The sequence below is a fragment of the Phalangium opilio genome, unplaced genomic scaffold, assembly GCF_054372755.1.
Source record: "Phalangium opilio isolate 3A_F unplaced genomic scaffold, DU_Popi_V2 ptg000024l_1, whole genome shotgun sequence".
Lineage (NCBI taxonomy): Eukaryota > Metazoa > Arthropoda > Arachnida > Opiliones > Phalangiidae > Phalangium > Phalangium opilio.
In genome coordinates, this window is record NW_028324155.1 from 337,261 (window position 1) to 357,452 (window position 20,192).

Below are 20,192 nucleotides of genomic sequence, written 5' to 3' on the forward strand. Positions count from 1 at the left end.
TTATTAAAAGTAGCTGGTGCGTGTAGGAAAAAATTATGAAAACAAATTCCGGGGGTTTTTCCTAGACGCCCCTGTAGTTCTTTTTCTGTACACTTCAGATTCGAAATTAGATAAATGTTAAACGTTTTTAGAATATCAGCCGCGACTGTATCAAATTCTTCAAAAGATATACATAAAAATTAAATCGATTTGTTTGCAAAAATTTCTTTAAGGAAGTTAGTCCAAATTGTCTAAGTCTCAACCTCATGCACCCGGAGCATTTTGCTAAACCTAACTAGGGCTAGTATAAAACTAATATCGAGTTTTAAAAACGTCACCTACCCCAAAGGCCATTTAAGTTTATTTACAATTTTAGCGGTTTCACCCTTTCTCTGTAGTATCTCCCCAATAACCTCTAACCATGAATTACCGTATATAGCCTTCTCATACTTAAAAAAAACCTGTCCATCGAGGTTAGGTAGGAAAAGAGAGTATATAGGAAGAATGAGGTAAGTAAGCGGGCTTGGTTGGGGTTTCACCCCTGCATGCCTGGCCCTATGTTTAATTATTGTAAAGCTCGCCAATTCGGACTGCTTTTGTTTGTCTAGGGCATTTATTCCGATTAAAGAGAGCGCGTCGTGGCATTTCCCGAGGCTTTCTCTATACCATATACTTTCTCTCACTCTGCCTCTTTCCTAGGAGGACCTCTCTCAGCTTCCATTTTCCTCTTGGTTCTCTTCTCGGCGTGTTTTTCCCCCATTTTCTCTTTCTCTCTCTCTCTCAGCCTCGACATCTATTAGCGTTTCTGACCAATTATCTCTCTCCTCTTTTCAATCTAATATTTATTCGCCTCCCTCCCATGGAGCGAAGTACAGTACAGCTTGTCGATCTTTTTTTTTTTATTCTAACTTCTACCCCTGAACGGAAGGCTTCCTTCTTCCATAAGGTAACTATCACGCGACGAGCAAAACTTGGGGAACCAACCACCCACCCTCCGAAGAAAAAGGAAGTGAGGAGGTCTATTTTAACCCTATTTTCCACAACATTACATTATAAGAAGACTATATATAAAGGTAAAGTTTTGATCGAATAAAACTATATAGATCAGAAGTTAAGAAAACGGTTTTCAAACGATATATTTTGTAGTCTTTAAAAGGGTTGAAAGACACCAAAACTCCCTGTGTTTATCCATGTTGATTTAATGTTTTCCATCCGCTCATGCAGTTATATTATCTTGTTCTTCTATACTACAGGGATACGTTAAACCAGAAAATTGTAGAGATGACATGCGGAATTCTTATTGCTCCTGTAAAGCTAGCTGCCTCTACTCTTTCCGAGGTCAAAGGTTAGAGATAACAGGGAGCCTAGTTTTGAACATGCTAAGATTTCAACCTTATTCTGACAATATATCAACTGCTAAGACTAGATATTGTTTATTTCCATTTATGGGCTTCAGACGTAATACATCTGATCTATAAAAATAGACCAAAATTCAGAAAGGACCTTTTACCGTGGGAGTACTTGGCGGAAAAATACGACACGTGAGGGGCCAGAAATGTTCGGGGTAAAAGAGAAAGAAAATTAAAATTTTTCACTACCGCTACGTTTATTCCAAGTTTAAACTGAGACTAGGGGAAAGGATTTCCAAGGGTATCGTTGCCTTGAGCAGTGTTCTTTAGTATCAGTGAAAACTGCGAAGTGGTGATGGGGGTATAAGGTGGCGATTATTGACCCCTTTCAGAGCTCGTTCCTTGAAATGGCTGTTTAAATAGGGGCCACCTCGGCTGGCTTTAGGGTGCGGAAGGGACCAGTGGTAGATGACCCTTGTAATGGTTAGTACTTCTTTCTTATCTGTATAGTGACACTGCGTTTAATTTAGGAGACCCTCTTGACTACAGATTTTTTAGCGCTTTTTCAAAATCAAGTCCAACCGCCTTAAAGCGCTAGTAACCCAGTAAAAAATTCCAAGAAGAGTTAGTTCTAAGTCAAAAAATTGATAAGGAGAGCTAGTGTCCCAATAAAAATGAAAACAAGAGCTAGTTTCAACAATAAAAATTTCCAATAAGATCTAGATTCCCCGAATAAAAATTGCCAATAAGATCTAGATTCGCCAATAAAATTTGCCAATAGAGCTAGTTTCCCCAATAAAAATTGCCAATATGAGCTGGATTCCCCAATAAAAATTGTCAAGAAAAGCAAATGTCCCAATAAAATTGCCAATAAGAGCTAGATTCCCCAATAAAAATTGCCTATAAGAGCTAGATTCCCCAATAAAAATTGCCTATAAGAGCTAGATTCCCCAATAAAAATTGCCAATAAGAGCTAGATTCCCCAATAAAAATTGCCAATAAGAGCTAGATTCCCCAATAAAAATTGCCAAGAAAAGCTAGATTCCCCAATAAAAATTGCCAAGAAAAGCTAATGTCTCAATAAAAATTTGCCAATAAGACCTAGTCTAAGAATAAAAATTGCCAATAAGACCTAGTCTAAGAATAAAAATTGCCGATAAGACCTAGTCTCCCGGAGAAAACTTAAAATTGCGAAAATAAAAATTGTCATTTATTAACTTCCTAAAAATAGAGCTTAGGTCACTGTGGATTTAGAAAAGTTGTTCGGGGTTCATGTACTATACGTCTGAGAAGTCATAGAGTATAGTTCTTGAATATCCTTTGAATATTAAGAAGGATAAAAAATCGGGACCCAGACACTCAGACAGGGATGGAAAACGGGGGGGCTTGTAAAAACCTTGGTACTACAGACTACTTAAGAAAAAAAGAATAACTTCGTCGAGGGCATGCACTGTCTGGAACGCCCAATTAGTAGCGAGAGAACCTGACTTCTTCTATCTCAGACATTTAAGGGTGAAATAGGCATAATAGTAACATTGTATCGAATGGCGAAATAAATATTTCATTAACCAATTTTTCACTAAGAGAGAACTCAAACTGCCGTCACTGAAATTTATATAATAATAGTTCATTTTTCATGTCCTTGACAGTCTGGAAGAGTCGTTAGGCGGAAAAGGTGTCCGTAATCATGCTAAATGGGCTATGAACTTCTTTCGAGATTCTTTTGGGAAAATTGACGTGAGGGGTAATTAAACAATCACTAAGTAAAAGACTAGCGAAAAGAGTCTCTATTTAGTTATATTTATGTTAATGAAGATTCAAAAGGTTGCTTATAGTGTCATCTGGATAATTAATTGTAAAAGTATATATTGAAATATGTTCTTAATTGTTTTTTAATTTGAAGTCGTTTTGGTATTTCATGGATTTTTTGTTGAATAAAATCCGTGAATTACGAAAAAGCTGTAATTGGTCGTTGGAATTTATCCCAAATATAAATTGATTTAGGAAATATCTGAGAATTTAAAATACTTGAGCATTTAAGTTAAGTTTTTAACTGGTTTTTTTAAATGTCCGATAATATCTTCAATGAAATACAATTAACGTTTTGGGTGTAACTACTAAAACTTGTCAATATGCTCCTAATATCAATTTACCAATAAAATGGATTAACATTACTATATGTAAATAACCATAAGTCTTAAAAGCTATCACAGTTAATTATCTAATGTACTAATTTAACGATCAAAATGTTACAAAAATAATATTGAATGCAGACTTATAATTATTAACTTACGGTATTACAGACAAGGAGAAAAAAATATAAAATTACACCTTTATATTGCTCCATATTTAAGACATATTTGGTCTAGAAAAAAATAATGAATAAATAATAAATAAAAACAAAACAAGAATTTAAAAATATGGGTCAAGATATTTTCCCCGTGTCTGTAAGTGTAAATACTAACAAAAATCACGAACAACATTTTAAATCGGTAACGTGTAATTAAAATGAAAAAAGAAAATTAAAAAAATAATGATTTTCAAAGTGAAGTAATAAAAAGTGCTTTACCTTGACAGATGAAAGTATCGTAGTAAGAGAGAAGGTTGGCCCTTTGCAGGACCCTGTAGAGTTGTAGTTCCGACTCATTTGTGGGTTGCGATGTCATAGCAACTATAATTTTGAACAAATAAAAATAAAAAATTAAAAAAATATTTAATTAATAATTACCCCCTTTAAATATTTTGGCAGCCTTTAATTTTAAGTTGGTGAAACGCTAAATTATTACAACATTTATTGGATTTCTTCAATCTAATCGTGATTGAAAGTAATTAAAATAATTGCAAATAAATTAATCTAAAACAAGATCTTCAAAAATGTAGCTTGTAATATTGGGCCAGAATACAAACGGCTTTGTGTCAGTAGAACTTCAACTAACCATTGTAACTATACTCTAGAACTTCATTCTTAATACTTCATCCAATGAATTAGATGCAATAAAGCTGAATGGCAGCGATAACTTAAGAACAGTACGTCACTAATATCTACCTTTTCCTACTCTACCGAATCTGCGCCATTAGACGGACTTTAAAAGGTCAAAAACTTCAACAAACTTAGATTATATAATTAAATTACTGTAAGTTATCGAACCAGATAGAGTATACCTTTGACATTCATTTAGGTAAATTAGCTAAGTTTACAAGGGATTATGAGACCTATTACCGTTTCACCAACCATTATACATTTAAAACAATAAAAACTGAGCTTTAATATATTTAAATTAATAAATAAAAGTTTTAACTGAAAAAATAAATGATTATAATAACAATGGTAAGCGCAAAACACGGTAGGCAGGCAGCATTGGCACTTACGGCTTAGTAATTTGTTGGCTCGAGTCTTCGCGAAAGGGGGACTTGCCATTGCATTCACAAAGTCCTCGATTCCTATCAAGTAAAGGGGAAGGGCCAAAAATTATTATCCCGTCGTAAATGTTTTCCCTAATTAATTACCAATTATATCTAATAACCAAAAAATTCATTGGGACACTCTTTTTCAAACATCCATTATTGGCGAATGTTAGCTTATACATGTTTTAAAAATTTCTTTGCGAATAATAATATTTTGTTAAAACACCCTTCTCTGGGAATATTTTAACTTCTATGGGAAAACATATTATTAATGACCCTCCCAAACCTTCAGCCTCGAGGTTCCCGAGACTGAACACAAGATTTACAAACAATTGATTTTCCAATTTCTTAATATTGGATTATAATTTTCCCAAAAGATATATCATAACTTTTAATATACCACATATATATTAAAAAAATTACTTAATTCTTTATATTTTTAACTTAATAAAACATTTTTTAAAATTAACAATATTCCTGTAAATTTGCCAACTGTCATCAAGATAAAAAACATATATTAGATGGATTTCAATATATTTTATCCATTTATAATTTAAATATTTGAAATATTTAAGCAGTAAGTTCCCATACTTTTGGCCTACTGTGTTTTATCTTTTAGACTGAAAGGCTAGAAGCTACGACAAGAAACAGAGCCGAAGCATTTGATTGACTTAAAAACCATCTTAAAAAGAATTAATATATTGCAAAATTAAATTGGACTGGGCCGATTCTGATCAAACACTACCCGCCAAATTTAATCGCAAACACATCATTTCAAAACTTATAAAACATTTGATTTAAAATTTCACTTTTGTCAAAACATAAAACCACATACACCTCTCGTGTCGTTTACGGTTTTCATTCTTTTTTTATTCGTATTAACACGAGCTAATCCAAAACTTCATCAAAACCATAATCCTTTGGTTTTTGGTCTCGAGCGCCCGACACAAGAAAAGCGCGGGAACACCGAGGGTAACCCCATCCGACACAAAACCAAAAAAAAAAATTAAAAAATAATAATTAAGACTAGGGCCTTGAGCTAACGACAAATTTTTGCAGCTATAGCTACTTGATGATGAGTTGAAAAGATGAAAAGGGGTGATGTTGCTCGGGCAGGGATCAAAAGATGAGGAGAGGAAGAGAAACGGGATGAAGGAGCTAGGAGCAGATTTTTTAAAACAAAAAAATGAACATCTAGTGACGCACCTTTTATACCACACACACACACATACACACCATACCACAAACTAGGCCTAAGAATTTATGATGTGGCTAAATTAATCCCTTGGATAAAAAAAATACCTCAAAACAACCCTGGAGAGCCGAGTATAAACCCAATGCAAAAATAATGAGGGCTCTTCGCCATTTCTTAATTTTTTAAGCCTTGGTCTCAGAAGAAAAAAAATCCAGTATAATTAATCTTAATATTACTTAACTCGTAACGGTAATTTAGTATTATTATAATTATTATAGACCTAGAGTTAAACGAAAAATTGTCTTTTCAGGCTCTTGCAACGTTAGGTTTTAGAAAAAAGGCGGTTTTAACTGACGACAACATTGCACGAGGCTCTGCAGGCTGAATCTAGCTAGCCGAGAAGGATAGGATATGGTTCAGAGACAGAATAAATCCCGTTGGTTTTTATCAGGAGGAGATAAGTATAGCGAAGAAGAAGAAGAGGGTTTTAAAACAAAAAGCCGCGTGGAGCTTGCAAAGCTAGGCTAGGAGCTGAATATAAGCACACAAACGGGGCGGGGATTGTAAAGCTAGGGGTTTGGCTTTGGTACACGATAAGGATTAAAGGTATTAAATAATTGCTGGAGCGAGGAATTGTTACCGACACGCCGGATTAATTTTTGCGCTTGGTATAGAAGAAAAGAAAGAAAAAATAACATTAAGGGATAAACTAATTTAGCATTAATGCGAAAGAGTAACGTCATTTGGAAATCCCATCTCCTGAAAAAATTAACTAAACTGTGGTTTGGGTTTAGACGTAATGGTAATAAAGGTGCGAAGTCTGTCTGTGTGTTTAGTATTGGATTGTTATACTACACACCCAGGCTTTAAATACAGTATATTTTCAAAGTGAAATTAAACTATACCTATAAGACAAATTCACGTTATAAGAATTAGGGATTGAGTTGGGGCCAATTTTGGTCTTCCGTAAATAATATTGTATACAAACGTTATTTATTACATTTAACTTGATTACACTGAGGAATGTGTTAGCTCATCATTAATTAAATGTATCTATATCTATAAAAGTTCTGATTAACTGACTTAATCATCAATTTCCAACTCCAAATATAAATATTGAGAAATGAACACTATACTGGCATAAATTAAGGGGGATGTTCTCTGGGCGATTTTGAGTCGAAAATGTTCTATGATAGGAGTATTTTACGAATGATCCCTAAAATTTAATTTAAAAAAAAACTGAAATGCAATGCTAATTTAATTAAGGGGTCTTATTTATGGCAGACTGTATATATTCAGTTCTGGTCTAATATAGAGATATAAAAATGAGTACGGAGTATTTTCTCTTGTGAAAATAATGCTATTTGTGATATAAAATTGTCAAAAATACCTGAAAATACAGAATATACGGAGTAAATTTATTTTAAACTAAACGCGAATCTCTGTACCGAATCTTCAACTGATTTCGTATCTTTGTCTCATAGTTATACAGTGGGGGAAAATGGTATACATTCTGAGCTTCGAGTCGATACCGTACCTTACGGTGTTGCAGATTAAAGTAGGGCTTATTATACCAGAAAGAACATTTCCTGGGAGAGACAATATACTATTTTAAAATACATGTATAAGAACCAAATCGAATATCATACTGTACTTCGATTTGCAACTTAACAGAATAAGGTACAGGATATTGAAAAATTTAATTCCGGAAAACCAATACAATACATCCGAATAAAAATTTGAATAAAATATTTTTCCAAAAATTATAGAACTTTTGCTAGTAACACAAACTTTAAATCTAAAAATCCATAAACATCTGGGTTAAATATTGAATATTACTTTTTCTATTTAACACTATGATGTGGGCTAGAAAGATCATGGGAATTTTTAGTATTTTACCTTTTTTGGGAGAAATTTCAAAACACGTTTAAAATCAAAGGTAAAATAATAAATTTTCCATTTCACCGCTGTCACGCGTGGTAGCTAATTTGAATAATGATTATCCATTATCTTATAGTTGATAATTTTGTACGAGAGAGAGAGAGAAGGGGGACTTAAAATATGGTCTAATTTAAATGGTAATATATTGGTTTTTGAAAAATAGTATTAGCCCATTTACATTATTTTGGAGAAAGGGCTTTCTTGAAATCGCTATACACGTATTTGTTTGTACAATTGTTTCAATATTTATATATTAGTAATCCATAAAAATGAATTTTAAATAAACTGTAACAAGTCCTGGTAAAAGGGGAAGTAACTTTTATGATATCGTTCGATAATTACAAATTAGAACATAGTTTAGTGAACATTAACAAAGCTAGGATTTATTCCTATCTCTCACTCAAAATTGAAATTAAAAATGAAAAGAAGTTATGATAGGAAATATCAACTTAAATTTTATATATCAAAATTAATAGGAACGTAGCTTTGAACGTGCTTCAAACTTAACATAAAACGTACCTTAACACCAGGTTAACGCTCTGTAAACCAGCAAAAAGCTATTCTTAAACTTCTTAGGTTCTACACACAATAAATTGTAATTCTTTTTAAACTTAAATATATTAATTAAACCAACTAAAGAATAGGATGAAAAGAGACAAGGCGGAAGAAGAGATTCTGTGGTACAATAATGGACCAATGAGAAATTAGCACCACCCTGTTAACAAGAGCATGCAATGAAAGAAACTACTATGTTGCACTATTTTTTAAAAAACCAAAATAGTTGGCTACCGGTAACGAAAGTGTTAAAAACAAATGAAGGAATTTTGAGAAGAGAACCGAATGGTTTTTTCTTTCTTTAGTTGAATCTTAATCCTAATTAAAAAAGAAATTTTTTGGCGTGTGCAAAAATGTTAACGGAACAAACACGGAGTATGGAGCCAAAAAACTCCGAAGGGATCATTTTTTATCCCCTAACTTAAAATAAATAAAAATTTAGAAAAACATTTTCAAAAATAAAAAAGAGTTATATATCCTCTCTGGTGAAAAGATGCTATTGCTAAAAATAAATTCAGGCACCTAAAATTCCGAGAATATTTTTTCTCTGCAAGCCCAAATACTTTTCTCTAAAATTTATTTTTCTAATTTTGCGTGAATAATTTTATTTGCATCCACCGGAAGTTGATAAAAAGTGGGGAAATGTTGGTATATTGTAAGATATAAATTCACACAAAATATATCTTTTGGGTTCTCAACAGAAATGTATTATACAATCAATCAGCTGTTTGAGTATTAATTTTTGAGATTTAAAATGCGCGTAAAAATAATACTCCTTAAATCTTTTCCACGTGTTTAGAAACTATAAAAGGGTTAATATTGTATATTTTATGAAATATATGTATACAGGTTTCAATTTCTTGTTATACATACAATGGAATTTAACCTTTTGAAAGGGGTACGCTAATTGAATTAACTCGATATATATATATATACACTATTACAATAGAATTTGTCGTATAAGCGTAGTAAGAGTAATATCATTTTTAGAAAAGTCGGGAGCTAAAAAGGAGAGTCGATAAAATCATCGCGTCTGTAGGTCAGTCGTGGAAAGGAAAAAGTACGGGTAACGGAGTAATACATAGGGGATCTCGAGCAATGTACGACCAGAGAGAGGAGTAAAGGAAGAAGAGAGTGAACTAGTAGAGTAAGACCGTAGTAAAAGAGCCGGAGCACGTGGCGGCAGGTATATATACATACGCCTATTCGGGAATTGTGTTTTGAGCGGAATCTTCTCCGGGTAGCGCGTGTAGCGTATGTGTGTGTGTGTCGAAGCTAGTGGAGGAAGGGGTAACATAGAATCGATAGCTAAACGTAGGGAGCGAGCGGGCTTCAGCTGCGCGCGCCGGACATTGAATCGCCAACTCTTTACTAGACTAGGAAGCTAAAGAGAGCGGGTAAAATGACACGAGAATTCATTCGGGAACAAGCGCGTGGTTATTCGGCTTCCCCGACATAAACAAACTATTTTGAAAAATTAACACTCCCTTTACCCAACAAATTGAATCTGTCTCGTTTAGGACATTAAAAGCAATCGTATGTAAATAAAAAGAATGAATGTAAATGAAAAAGAAATCACACTATAAAAACGAACCATGGAGGAAGAAATATCCTTATAAGATTATCCTATATTGAAGAAATGGAAGATCAATATATATACGGAAAGCGCACGTTTTTCCTTTTTGGTATTGTATACCAAGGCTGAACAAAACTATACACACAATATACAAGCGTGATAGAAAGTGGAACTAGGCGACTCTTTTCCTTCTTTATTTTTTTCGCTGATTTTATTTATTTTTAAGGGTCCCCCGGTGAAGGGACGGTGCATGGCTCGGTATAACGGTACCATTAATGGTCGCGCACATTTTATTACACACAATATACCGGGATTCTCTCTCTCGGGTATTTTTTATAAGGAAATGTCGGAGACGGAGGAGCGAATATTCCCCGCTTTCTCCGACAATGCCAACAGCGGCCTTCCTTTTATTATACTTTCTCCGGTAGTCAGGGGAGAAGATTTTCTTATTGTTATCTTTCGAGCGGTGCGTAGGATAAGGGGCTGGGGATGGGATGGGATGGGATGGGAAGAAGGAGGTGAAAGGCGAGACTTTTTCATCCTAGACTTTAGAAGGAGAGGTGCCGGTCCGGGATTAGGAAGACAAAGACGGGATGAATGGAGCGTGGACTGGAAGAAGAGGCGCCCGGAGGATGAAGATGAGGAAGAGGAGAGAGGGGTCAAGAGGGCGAAGAGATAGAGAAGAGGCGAAAAAGGGGGCGCGCCTAGAAGAATCAACTCACCGGAACTACGAGAAAGGTCGAGTAACGGCGATTTCGGGCTACTGGGTCGACTGACGATGGTGACGTTGGCCTTACTGGTGGCTATCGCGGTTGTGGTGCTGTCAGAATTTGGTTCGGACCCCGCTCGCCCGACACGGTAGCTACCGAGCGCCCGTCGCGAGGACCGTCGGCGGCGGGGACTCTCCTCCTGGGGCGACGTGGCGCGAGCCAGCGGTAAAACCTCGGCCGGCTAACGGTATAAGGAAAAACGACGCGATATTTTTCCAAGAGAGCCTCGGAGAATAGAGAACGCGCGTAATATAAAACGAGCGAGCGCGCGCGGCAGAGAGTGAGTGGGGGACGGCAAATTGTCGACGGAGAGCTGCCCTGAAATTGGCGCGAGGCTGGAGAGAGGCAAAAAACTGTCTGGCCCCGGACGCGTTCGTCCGTCGGTGAGGTAAAGTAGAGACGGTGGCTGCGCCTCAGCCCGGGCCCGGCCTGCAGCCTGGCAAAAAGGGAAGATGGGGGTGGGAAATCGAGGAAAAAGGGTTAGGGAGAGGAGAGAGAGCCAGCGATAGGAGGGTAAAGATTATAGCGCGAGGGGGTCTTCGGGGGACAGAAAAAGCGGGGGATAAAGAGGTGGGGTCGGGGTAAAAGTTGAGGGGGTAAGGATAGAGCCTGAGGATACTAACGTTGCGTATAGACCCTGCTTAAAAAATACGTTGCGCGTGGGGGGAACCGCTAGGCGCGTGGTAGGACGAGCCTTGTTCGAATAATAGCGCCCCCCCCCCACCTTCGATTCCACGTTGGAGTAGGGGCAGCGGAGTGGCTTCTCCTCGTGGCACTCGTGCTCGACGAAACGGCCCAACCCTTTTTTTTTTTACCCTCCAAACTAGGATGGGGGGCCAAAACTCGGAAGACCTATAAATGACCCTGCCCAACTTTTATGTTTTCTTTAAATCTTAATTAAGAATGAAAATAATTGGGTTAAATACTTAACGCGGAGCAGGGAAACAAGTGTTACGTCAACGACCTTAATACCTTTGGGGTTGACCAAAAAATTCACCTAATGCACGCTATATACTGCAAAAGCAAAAAAGGCCAAAAAAAAAATTAACCCATTCCATTTTTTTTATTCCTTCGCGTAGGTAGGAAGGATTTTTACCCGTTAAAAAACCTGAAGAGGGGATAGGCTAGGAGAAGCTCTGAAGAGAGGAAAAAGAAGGAGGGGAGAAGCGAGAATAAACCCAAGGAGAAGTTTGAAAGCTGAAGAAAGGGTTAAAGGAGGAAGTCAGGAAGAGAGAAGGAAGAAGAAGGAGGAAGGAAAAAAAAAAGCCGCATCCAAGTTGAGGGTGTATAAAGGATTGAATAAGAAACGTGGGGGAGGAAAATGGGGACAGGAAAAACATCATGGGGGAAGGAACTCTGGAGGGGTGATAGCGCAAGAGAGAGAGAGAGAGAGAGAGAGAGAAGTGGGTAGGATAAAAAAAAATCCAACGGGAGTTTGGGGGAAGAAAACTAGCGGGGTGAACGGAGGAGAAGATGGTTAGAGTACAGTTTAAGGTGGAAGCCCGTCATATACCGTTATCGACCATCTAGATACTATGGGCTTTTAAGCAACTCTAGCGGTCGGAATAATAGTCAGCGCTTCTCTAGCAACCTTAACGGGACCTCCACCCTTCTCCTCCTTTAGCCTCCCGTTACAGTCTCCGAGTCTAGGGTACGCTCTAAGTTTTCAGGGGTGGTGTTCCTGAAAAGTGAGGGACAGGGTAGTAGGAGGGGGGTGAACTTGCCGAATGACGCTTAGGGTTGAAAGGGGTAAAAGCTAGGCTAAAACCAACGGGAATATCGATTTTCGAAGTTTCCTCGCTCTCTCTCTCTAAGGTTTTTTTTTCAACTCTTCGCTTACCCGCCCCCTTTTCCCCTTTGGATTTTGGGGGGTAAAATGGGGGAGGAAGCCCCTTCAGTGCAGCTTTCCCCCCACAACACGCGCAAAAAGGAAAAAAGGAGAAAAAAATAAGAGCAATGAGATGAGGGGAAGAGAAGGGAAGGGGTTCGTTCGTTCGTTGCCAAGGAAAAGCGGTAGGAGACGCTCTTTGGGAGGGTGACGTACGTTACTGAAGGGGTTAAAAAAAGGGCGTGGGTGTGCCTATCTTCCGAAAAAGGGTTAAAAACAGAGGGAGGAGGAGAGAGGGAAGAAGTCTTGAAACTAACGGATGATGAGGAATAGGGATTATGGATGGGTTTCCCTTTCACCCATTTGAATTTCTGTCCCGATTTTTTTTCTTCTACTCTCTCTCTCTTTCTCTGTGGCTATTCCTTTTCTCCTCTTCCACGCACACACGCCACGCAGTGTTAACCCTTTCTCTAAGCCACATTCAACAGTGTGACAGAAAATAGCTAGTCTAGCTAGCGCGCTAGCTGCACCCGCACCATTTTCTATATACATCCTTCACCTCTTACCCTCTTCTCTCTCCCAGTTTTTAATTTCACCCCTATCGTCCCAGGAACGAGGAACATGAGAAGCGTTTTTAACAAAAGAGAAAAATAACAAAAAAAAAAAGAGAAGCGAGAAGAGAGAGAGAGAGAGAGAGAGAGAGAGAGAGAGAGAGAGAGAGAGAGAGAGAGAGAGAGAGAGAGAGAATGAGGGAAAAGAAAAGACCGTTATAGAAAAATGATCGATGTTACTCAATAATTTTTTATGGACTTGCCATAACGTTATGCAAAGAGGATGAGTGAAAAAACTAGGTATTATTGTCAAAAGTTTTTTGAACTCTTGTCTGGGACTGTATCATAATCGCATAAATTATAATAAATTATTTAATAAAATTAACTTGTAATTATAAACACCTTATCATAAATTGATCAAAATTTCTTTGAAAATAATAAAATGGTTTATTATTTGTATAAATGAAAGAGTTCAGATATTAGAGTTAATTTATTTTAAAAAATGCTGGTGCATTGATAGGAAAACATTTCTACAGGGGCTCATAGGAAATGCATTAAGAATGATGCCCCTAAATGTCGGCCTCCCCGCTAACGATTTTTTAATGCAAAATTTTAAGGCATTAATAATAATAATCTTTCTTTTATCTGATCATTTACTTGAATTGATATTTTTGAAAGACATTATACCAATCAAATAAGCTCCAATTATAAATAAAAAAAATTATATCAAATGCCATGTTTGAACAATTTAAAATTTTAATACGAAGATATCATCATTACGATGCACCAGTTAGCTAGCGAGACGGTAAGGAGGAAAAAAAACCAAAATATTATAGACGCATATTCCAAAAGACCTTCACGCTTCCGAGATTTGGGGAAGAAATAAAAAATGACAACACAAAAAAATTCCAGACAGGGTGGGGGCATAGGACTTAAAAGTAGTAAAAAATAACATATTTGGTGGGTCGAATAAATCCGATCCCTCCAGTCTACGGTCTACGAGGAGAAAAAGGAGTACGGAATAAAAACCAGACGAAGGTTACGTCACCGACAACAACGTAAGAAATATCCCCGGCATAGACCAGACAGAAAGAAAAAAAAATGTTAAAGCTTTCTCTGATAAAAAGCGTACGTACGTTTATTTATTCATTAGTATGTCTGTTTTTTGACCCCTTATCACCACCCCTCCTTTTAAACCCCCACCTAGTGTTTTCTTGTTTTGTTATGTACAATTTCTCGTTACCCTCTGTGAATAAATAAAAGTGAAAGTTCTAGCTAGCAGAGCTCTTAGGGGTATGGGATATAGGATTACCCTTCGGTCAGCCGATGTCTGCACCACCGGATATAAACCAGCATTTTCCAGACATATATATCGGGTGGTGCAGACATATGACCTCTTCAAGGTCGCCCTTGACGTAAGAGACGTTACCGCTCAGACTGGAAGGAGAGAGAAGGGGGTAAAGGAGACTAAGGGAAAAATTCATAGAATTATAGTTTATAAATATAGTTTTAGAAGCTCATTACTAGATGGGATTTAATCAATTAATGATTAAGCTGATTTAACTGGGCATTCATCTATGCAAATTACTATCCCTATTTCTTGACCTTAAGGGGTCAAGTATAATTTTCTAGATTTTATAGCGAGGGAATGATCACTTTCGAATGCCCTGTACACCGATGGTACTGTCAATTGAGGACAGGGCTTTTGAAATTTACGCGTAATCTCTTCAGTACAGTCAAAGGTACAACGTAAAAATTTGCATTGAGTGACTGACCCCTCGTTTTTCACCGATCTTGTTCAATCAATTAAGTATACATTCTTCATCTAATGTTCTTCCAAACAATTTTCAAATTTCCTTACACTAATAATATCATTTCTTTAGGCCTACTTTTTTCTGCGTTCTTTTGATCCAATTTTTCCACCGAAATTTAATCTAAATTACTTCAAATAATGGTCTACCCAAATACGTATCACTTCAAGAATAATTCTAATTCTATGAGAACGAAAATAAGAACTAATTAAAATAATTAATATACATTTTTCTGATACATTCACTTCATCTATAAACTTTCTTTAAATTCCTTTTTTTGTAAAATAGACCCAGACGGTAATTTTTTAATATATCTTTATTTTTCTTACACCTCGTTTCAGACGGGGAGGAGCCTTAAGAGATTTAGAATATTTTTTCATTCATATTTGCATATTAGGTATATAGGGAACAATTCCCGAGGATGAGAGAGCGAGAGTAAAAAAAAGGGATAACCTTGCTTAGTCTGATTTTGCTTCTTTTTTCCGTAAACGGCAGTCGGAACATGGGCTAATAACCTAGAGGACACGTGACTCTCATAGCATCCCTCTAAAAACGGGAACTTACGAGAGAGGGGCGGTTAAAATGGAACGGTAACCAATTTTTGGTACGGTTCTGTTCAGTTCTTTGGGTTTGAATCCCATTTAGAACTGCAGCCGTGCCATCTAATAGTAGCCTTTACATATTCTAAACCTCGCGCCGAAAAATATTTGTCGCCGTTAGGTGCCTGAACTTATCCTGACTCTAGAGTCATGTCCCGCTTTTATTTGTCCATGGTCGTAACAAGTTTTCAGACGGTACAATTTTACAGAGACAAAAAAATATCACCCCACGAAGGAAAATAATAAAAAATATCTTTGCATGTAATTATCTAATTATCAAAATGCTAGCCTTCAAAATATTATACATTTAATTCCATATAGTAGCTAGCGTCGGAGTAATAAAAAAATATATGTTATGCTCTAGGCATGCAAATTTGTTTCGACATTTTTTATCCACGCTTTTCTATAAACGAACCACACCTATTTTATTAATTACAAACTCTCCGGATCACCTATCCCGACTCACCTATCTAAATTTAGAAACTAGCAACGTCGAATATCATCGTGAATTGATTCATTTGTCACTGTACAATTGCGTAACTAAGGGATGCTATGGAACTTTAGCCTTCCAACCAAACTGATTCTCAAAAATAGCCCAAAAATAACATAAACCTCGAATTTCTCAGAAATAGCCCAAAAATAACATAAACCTCGAATTTCTCAGAAATAGCCCAAAAATAACATAAATCTCTAATTTCTCAAAAATAACCCAAAAAACCTCGTCTGTCTCAAAGATAGCCCCAAAAACCTCGACTGTCTCAAAAATAGCCCCAAAAACCTCGACTGTCTCAAAAATAGCCCCAAAAACCTCGACTGTCTCAAAACTAGCCCAAAAACCTAGATTTCGTCCAAAATACCCAAAAACCTACTGTACAATTCAATATTCTTGGTCAAAACAATGCCATTCTTTTTTATCATCTTTTTTAGGAATTTTTCTCTCTAACCCTTCAGCCCCCAAAATGTTCGATTGATTCTATATACACCATATATAGAGCCGAATTTCATATTGTTAAAAATAAAACAGAATTTCTTTCGCACTTTTACAATTGCAATTTCAAATAAAACATTACCTATAATAATTAGTGCAAATTGGCTATTAATCCGATATGAAACTTAAAGCATAAAATTCAAACTAATAAACGCGTGTTAAATACTAATTTAAATTTTATATCGTTTCACGCTTTCCAAAATAGACGGCAGCACTTTCATTGAAAATTACTACCCCATCCCACTCAATATATTGAGCTACAATATACATTGTGTTGCGCTCCTATTTTTCCCCCTCTATGGAGTAAGGAGAAAGAGGTTCTCTCTCCTCTCACTTCGACTCCACATCCACCACGTGATATGAAAAACATTTTTCCCGCGGAATTGTTAGTTATAGTTAGTTTGGTTAATTTAAAATACGGTCCCAATGTTTTTTTAAACTAAAATAAAATAAAATATAATAAAAAAATTGTACTTACTAGTGCCATTTGCGTTGCGCGACAAAATTCGATTTCCAATGCACCCAGCGGGTCCGGGTGGGGGTGGAGGAGGCAGTGGAGGTCCAGCGGGTCCGAGACCAGATGGTACCGGGCCAGTTACTTCTGACGAGACAGGCACGGAACAGTGATTCAGGTACTCGCGGACTTGCTGCTCCATTAATATGGCCTTAACAAGCCTAAGGAATACAGTTACATTTCTTATTTATCCATGGAAATGAAAGCAAAATTAATTAGTCTATATGTCTTAAGAAAATGTCCCTAATTTATGTAAATTCTAGGGGAATTAGTTAGTCAACGTCGTCTGATTTTTTCATCAAATTATCTCTTGAATTAAATTATGGATAGGACTTCTGTCTGTAACTTATTCTATCTAGTCTTTGATCGCGTTAACTAATACCAAAGAACTTTAGAGGACTTACAAGAAGGGGGAATAATGTTTTTAAGGGTCCTACAAAAATTATATTGTTTCAAAAAAAAAAATACTACATGGGCATGTATAAAAAAATGTATACACTTAAATGTTATAATCTTGAAAAAAAATAATAATTTAAATATAGAGATAGCGTTAATTAAAAACGTAATTACCTTTATACATGTATTCCAAGTACATGCATTTTGTAGTCGAACCATTCTTAAGTAGTAAAACACATTTGCAAAAGTCAATTTCTCTGGATTTAAATATATTTCTGAAAACAGAAAAAAATAACAGTCATTTTGTTAATATAGTGTCTTAAAAATGAAGATGATATTTTGGTACAATAATTGTAGGCATACATTAGTTTTCAAAGAATAAATATAATTTTTAGAAATTATCTAAAAATTAACTCTCACCTTATAAAACTATATAGGTGTATATTTTTAATATGGACTAGATTTTTTTATTTTTTTTGGATATTTTATTTTTTAATCAAGGCGTTTTTAATTATATATAGGGTTGATTTCTTTGAAAGGCTACAATCTTACATCCAAACAGTTTGCTTTTTCGCGAGAAAAACGCCTATTAAACAGACGATAAAATCTAACGGTCAATTCCGGAATATGAATGGGATTCAATGCCACCGGAATCATTTTCAAAATAATCACCAAACGCAGACACCAAATTTCCAATAATATTTATATATCTTTTATCCAAATCGTGCCGCGATTGTACTCATCCAACTCGAACGAAACACCCAAATCCACTTTCCGATCATATTTTCACTTAAGCCTAGGTCGCGACACAAAATCTAGGTCGCGCACCAAATAAACCCTTCGAAATGAATGAGATCTTCGTCTAGGAACTTTGAATTATCAATAAATACATGGTGTAACAACTATTCCTTAAATTAGGAACGAAATAGTTGACGTATCAAAGGCGTGTTTACTTAAAAAAACGCGGATTTGATTCATAGCTTAGCCGCGGTAGAGGTTTCACTATGAAGCAGACGACATTAACCCTTTACGTAATAGAGGGAAGAGGGGAGGAGTGACAAAACGCGGAAACCCGCTTTCATCTCTCCGGCTTTCAAACTGGAGGAAAACTGCCACTGGATTGGCTTTGGAAGTTTGGCTATGGCTTCGGCTACGTTTCTATACGGAAACCTAATCTCCCTTGACATTGAATACATTGTTAAAGAGAGGCTCTCCATTCATAGCACTTATACTCAAGTGATTTTATTACACTTCGGAATGAGGTGACTGAAAAGGGGGACACCGAAACCAAAACATACTAGATGTAATAATATGAACGTTAAAACGTTGCATTTATATTATACGTGTAATTTTGCTAGTAGTTTCAACCATTAAATAATAATTTCCTGTTGCTTTCGTGTCATAAAAAATGTATAATTAAGATCATTAATAAAGTCCGCATTAAAAAAAGAATTTTTTTTTAAAGTCGAAGGGGTAAGGTGGCTTTTCCTAGGAAACTGGTGCATTGTAACAAAAACATTTCTACAGGCGTTCTATCTAAAACCCATGTTATCGATTCAGCCTGTAAGAGGGCTTCTCTGGCCAAATAAATATATTTTTATAAAATAAATCGAAATAAACGCTAAGACATATTAGTAAATAATTATTTCGAACGAGAAATCACCATTATTTACCGAAAATTCCAAAAACCCCTTCATCCTGGAAATAAATAGAAAACTTCTCGGAAAAATGTAATAGAGGTACTTTAAAACGCATTGTTGGGGAGAAATCGCGAGAGAGAAGGAGAGAATTTCCTTTTTCAACTTAAGCCTATCCTGTATTTGGTGAAACGTACAGCCATAGGAATGCGACAATGAGTGAGGGGTGAGCCTTTCGCGTAAGGAGTAAAGTAAAAGGAGGTGGGTAGCCAATTTGGGTGTCAGTGAGCCAGATATTTGCGAATCGAATGTTTCAACGGACCGTCAAGAGCGTAGTACAGTTGGAAAAGCGAGGGGCTTCTACGAGTGCACTTGAAAAAAGAAAAGAAGAGGTCGGTGAGAGCGAGAGAGAGAGAGAGAGAGAAAAAAATCTCGACTCTCTGGCATTGCACGCATTCGAGGCTTCCGCTAAAAATGTACCAGTGTTCGATGTCTCGTAAAGAAAAGGGGTATAATACGCAATGGCAAAAGGAAGCCCCGGATATAGTGTTGGAGAAAGGGGGACATAGGAACAGGGTGAAAGGCGTTCTCTACCCATCATTCGCGTACATCAAGAGAAGTAGAAGGAGGAGGAGGAGGTGGTGGGCAAAGGTGGGCATTTTCTAATACTTCATTGTTAGAAAATTCACACTCAAAGATAAAGACGTCTGTGTTTACCATTTAACCCTTCCTTTTATGAAGGAATGAATCATGTTAAGCGAGAAACCATCAGGATCACTGCTCAAAGTTTATAAGGATTGTTAAAACAGTCTATATACTCGAAGGGACGATCCATGCCGCGAGATCCATATGACGTTTCTTCCAAGTGAAGATTCATGCCGCTAGAACTTTATGAAGTTTCTTCAAAATGAAGATTTATCCCGCGATATTCACATGAAGTTTCTTCAAAATGAAGGTTCATACCGCAATACCCATATGAAGTTTCTTCAGAATGAAGAAAAGGCGATTGGCATATCATAATATTATGGCACTCTGATCTTCGAATTAATATATTCAAAAAAGAACGGATTTCGTTATTGCCAATAGGAAGTGGGGAGA

The 20,192-nt window shown here is 36.5% G+C and overlaps 1 protein-coding gene across 11 annotated transcripts in view; it reads right to left on the reverse strand.

Annotated features, from left to right (window-relative positions):
• nab (NGFI-A-binding protein homolog) overlaps nucleotides 1-20,192 on the reverse strand; it is a 122,487-nt gene that overhangs the window by 55,663 nt on the left and 46,632 nt on the right. For 5 of the 11 annotated variants that reach the window (XM_089867592.1, XM_089867593.1, XM_089867589.1 and 2 more), the window contains 4 exons: nucleotides 17,632-17,732; nucleotides 17,026-17,222; nucleotides 4,698-4,769; nucleotides 3,898-3,999 (listed from right to left, as the gene is read on the reverse strand). In XM_089867592.1, the coding sequence (XP_089723718.1) occupies nucleotides 3,898-3,999; nucleotides 4,698-4,769; nucleotides 17,026-17,203 (352 nt within the window). In that variant the 5' untranslated portion in view covers nucleotides 17,204-17,222; nucleotides 17,632-17,732. Of the gene's footprint in view, nucleotides 1-3,897; nucleotides 4,000-4,697; nucleotides 4,770-10,722; nucleotides 11,192-17,025; nucleotides 17,223-17,631; nucleotides 17,733-20,192 lie in introns of those variants that run through there. The other 6 variants (XM_089867599.1, XM_089867596.1, XM_089867597.1 and 3 more) reach the window with 3 other exon arrangements.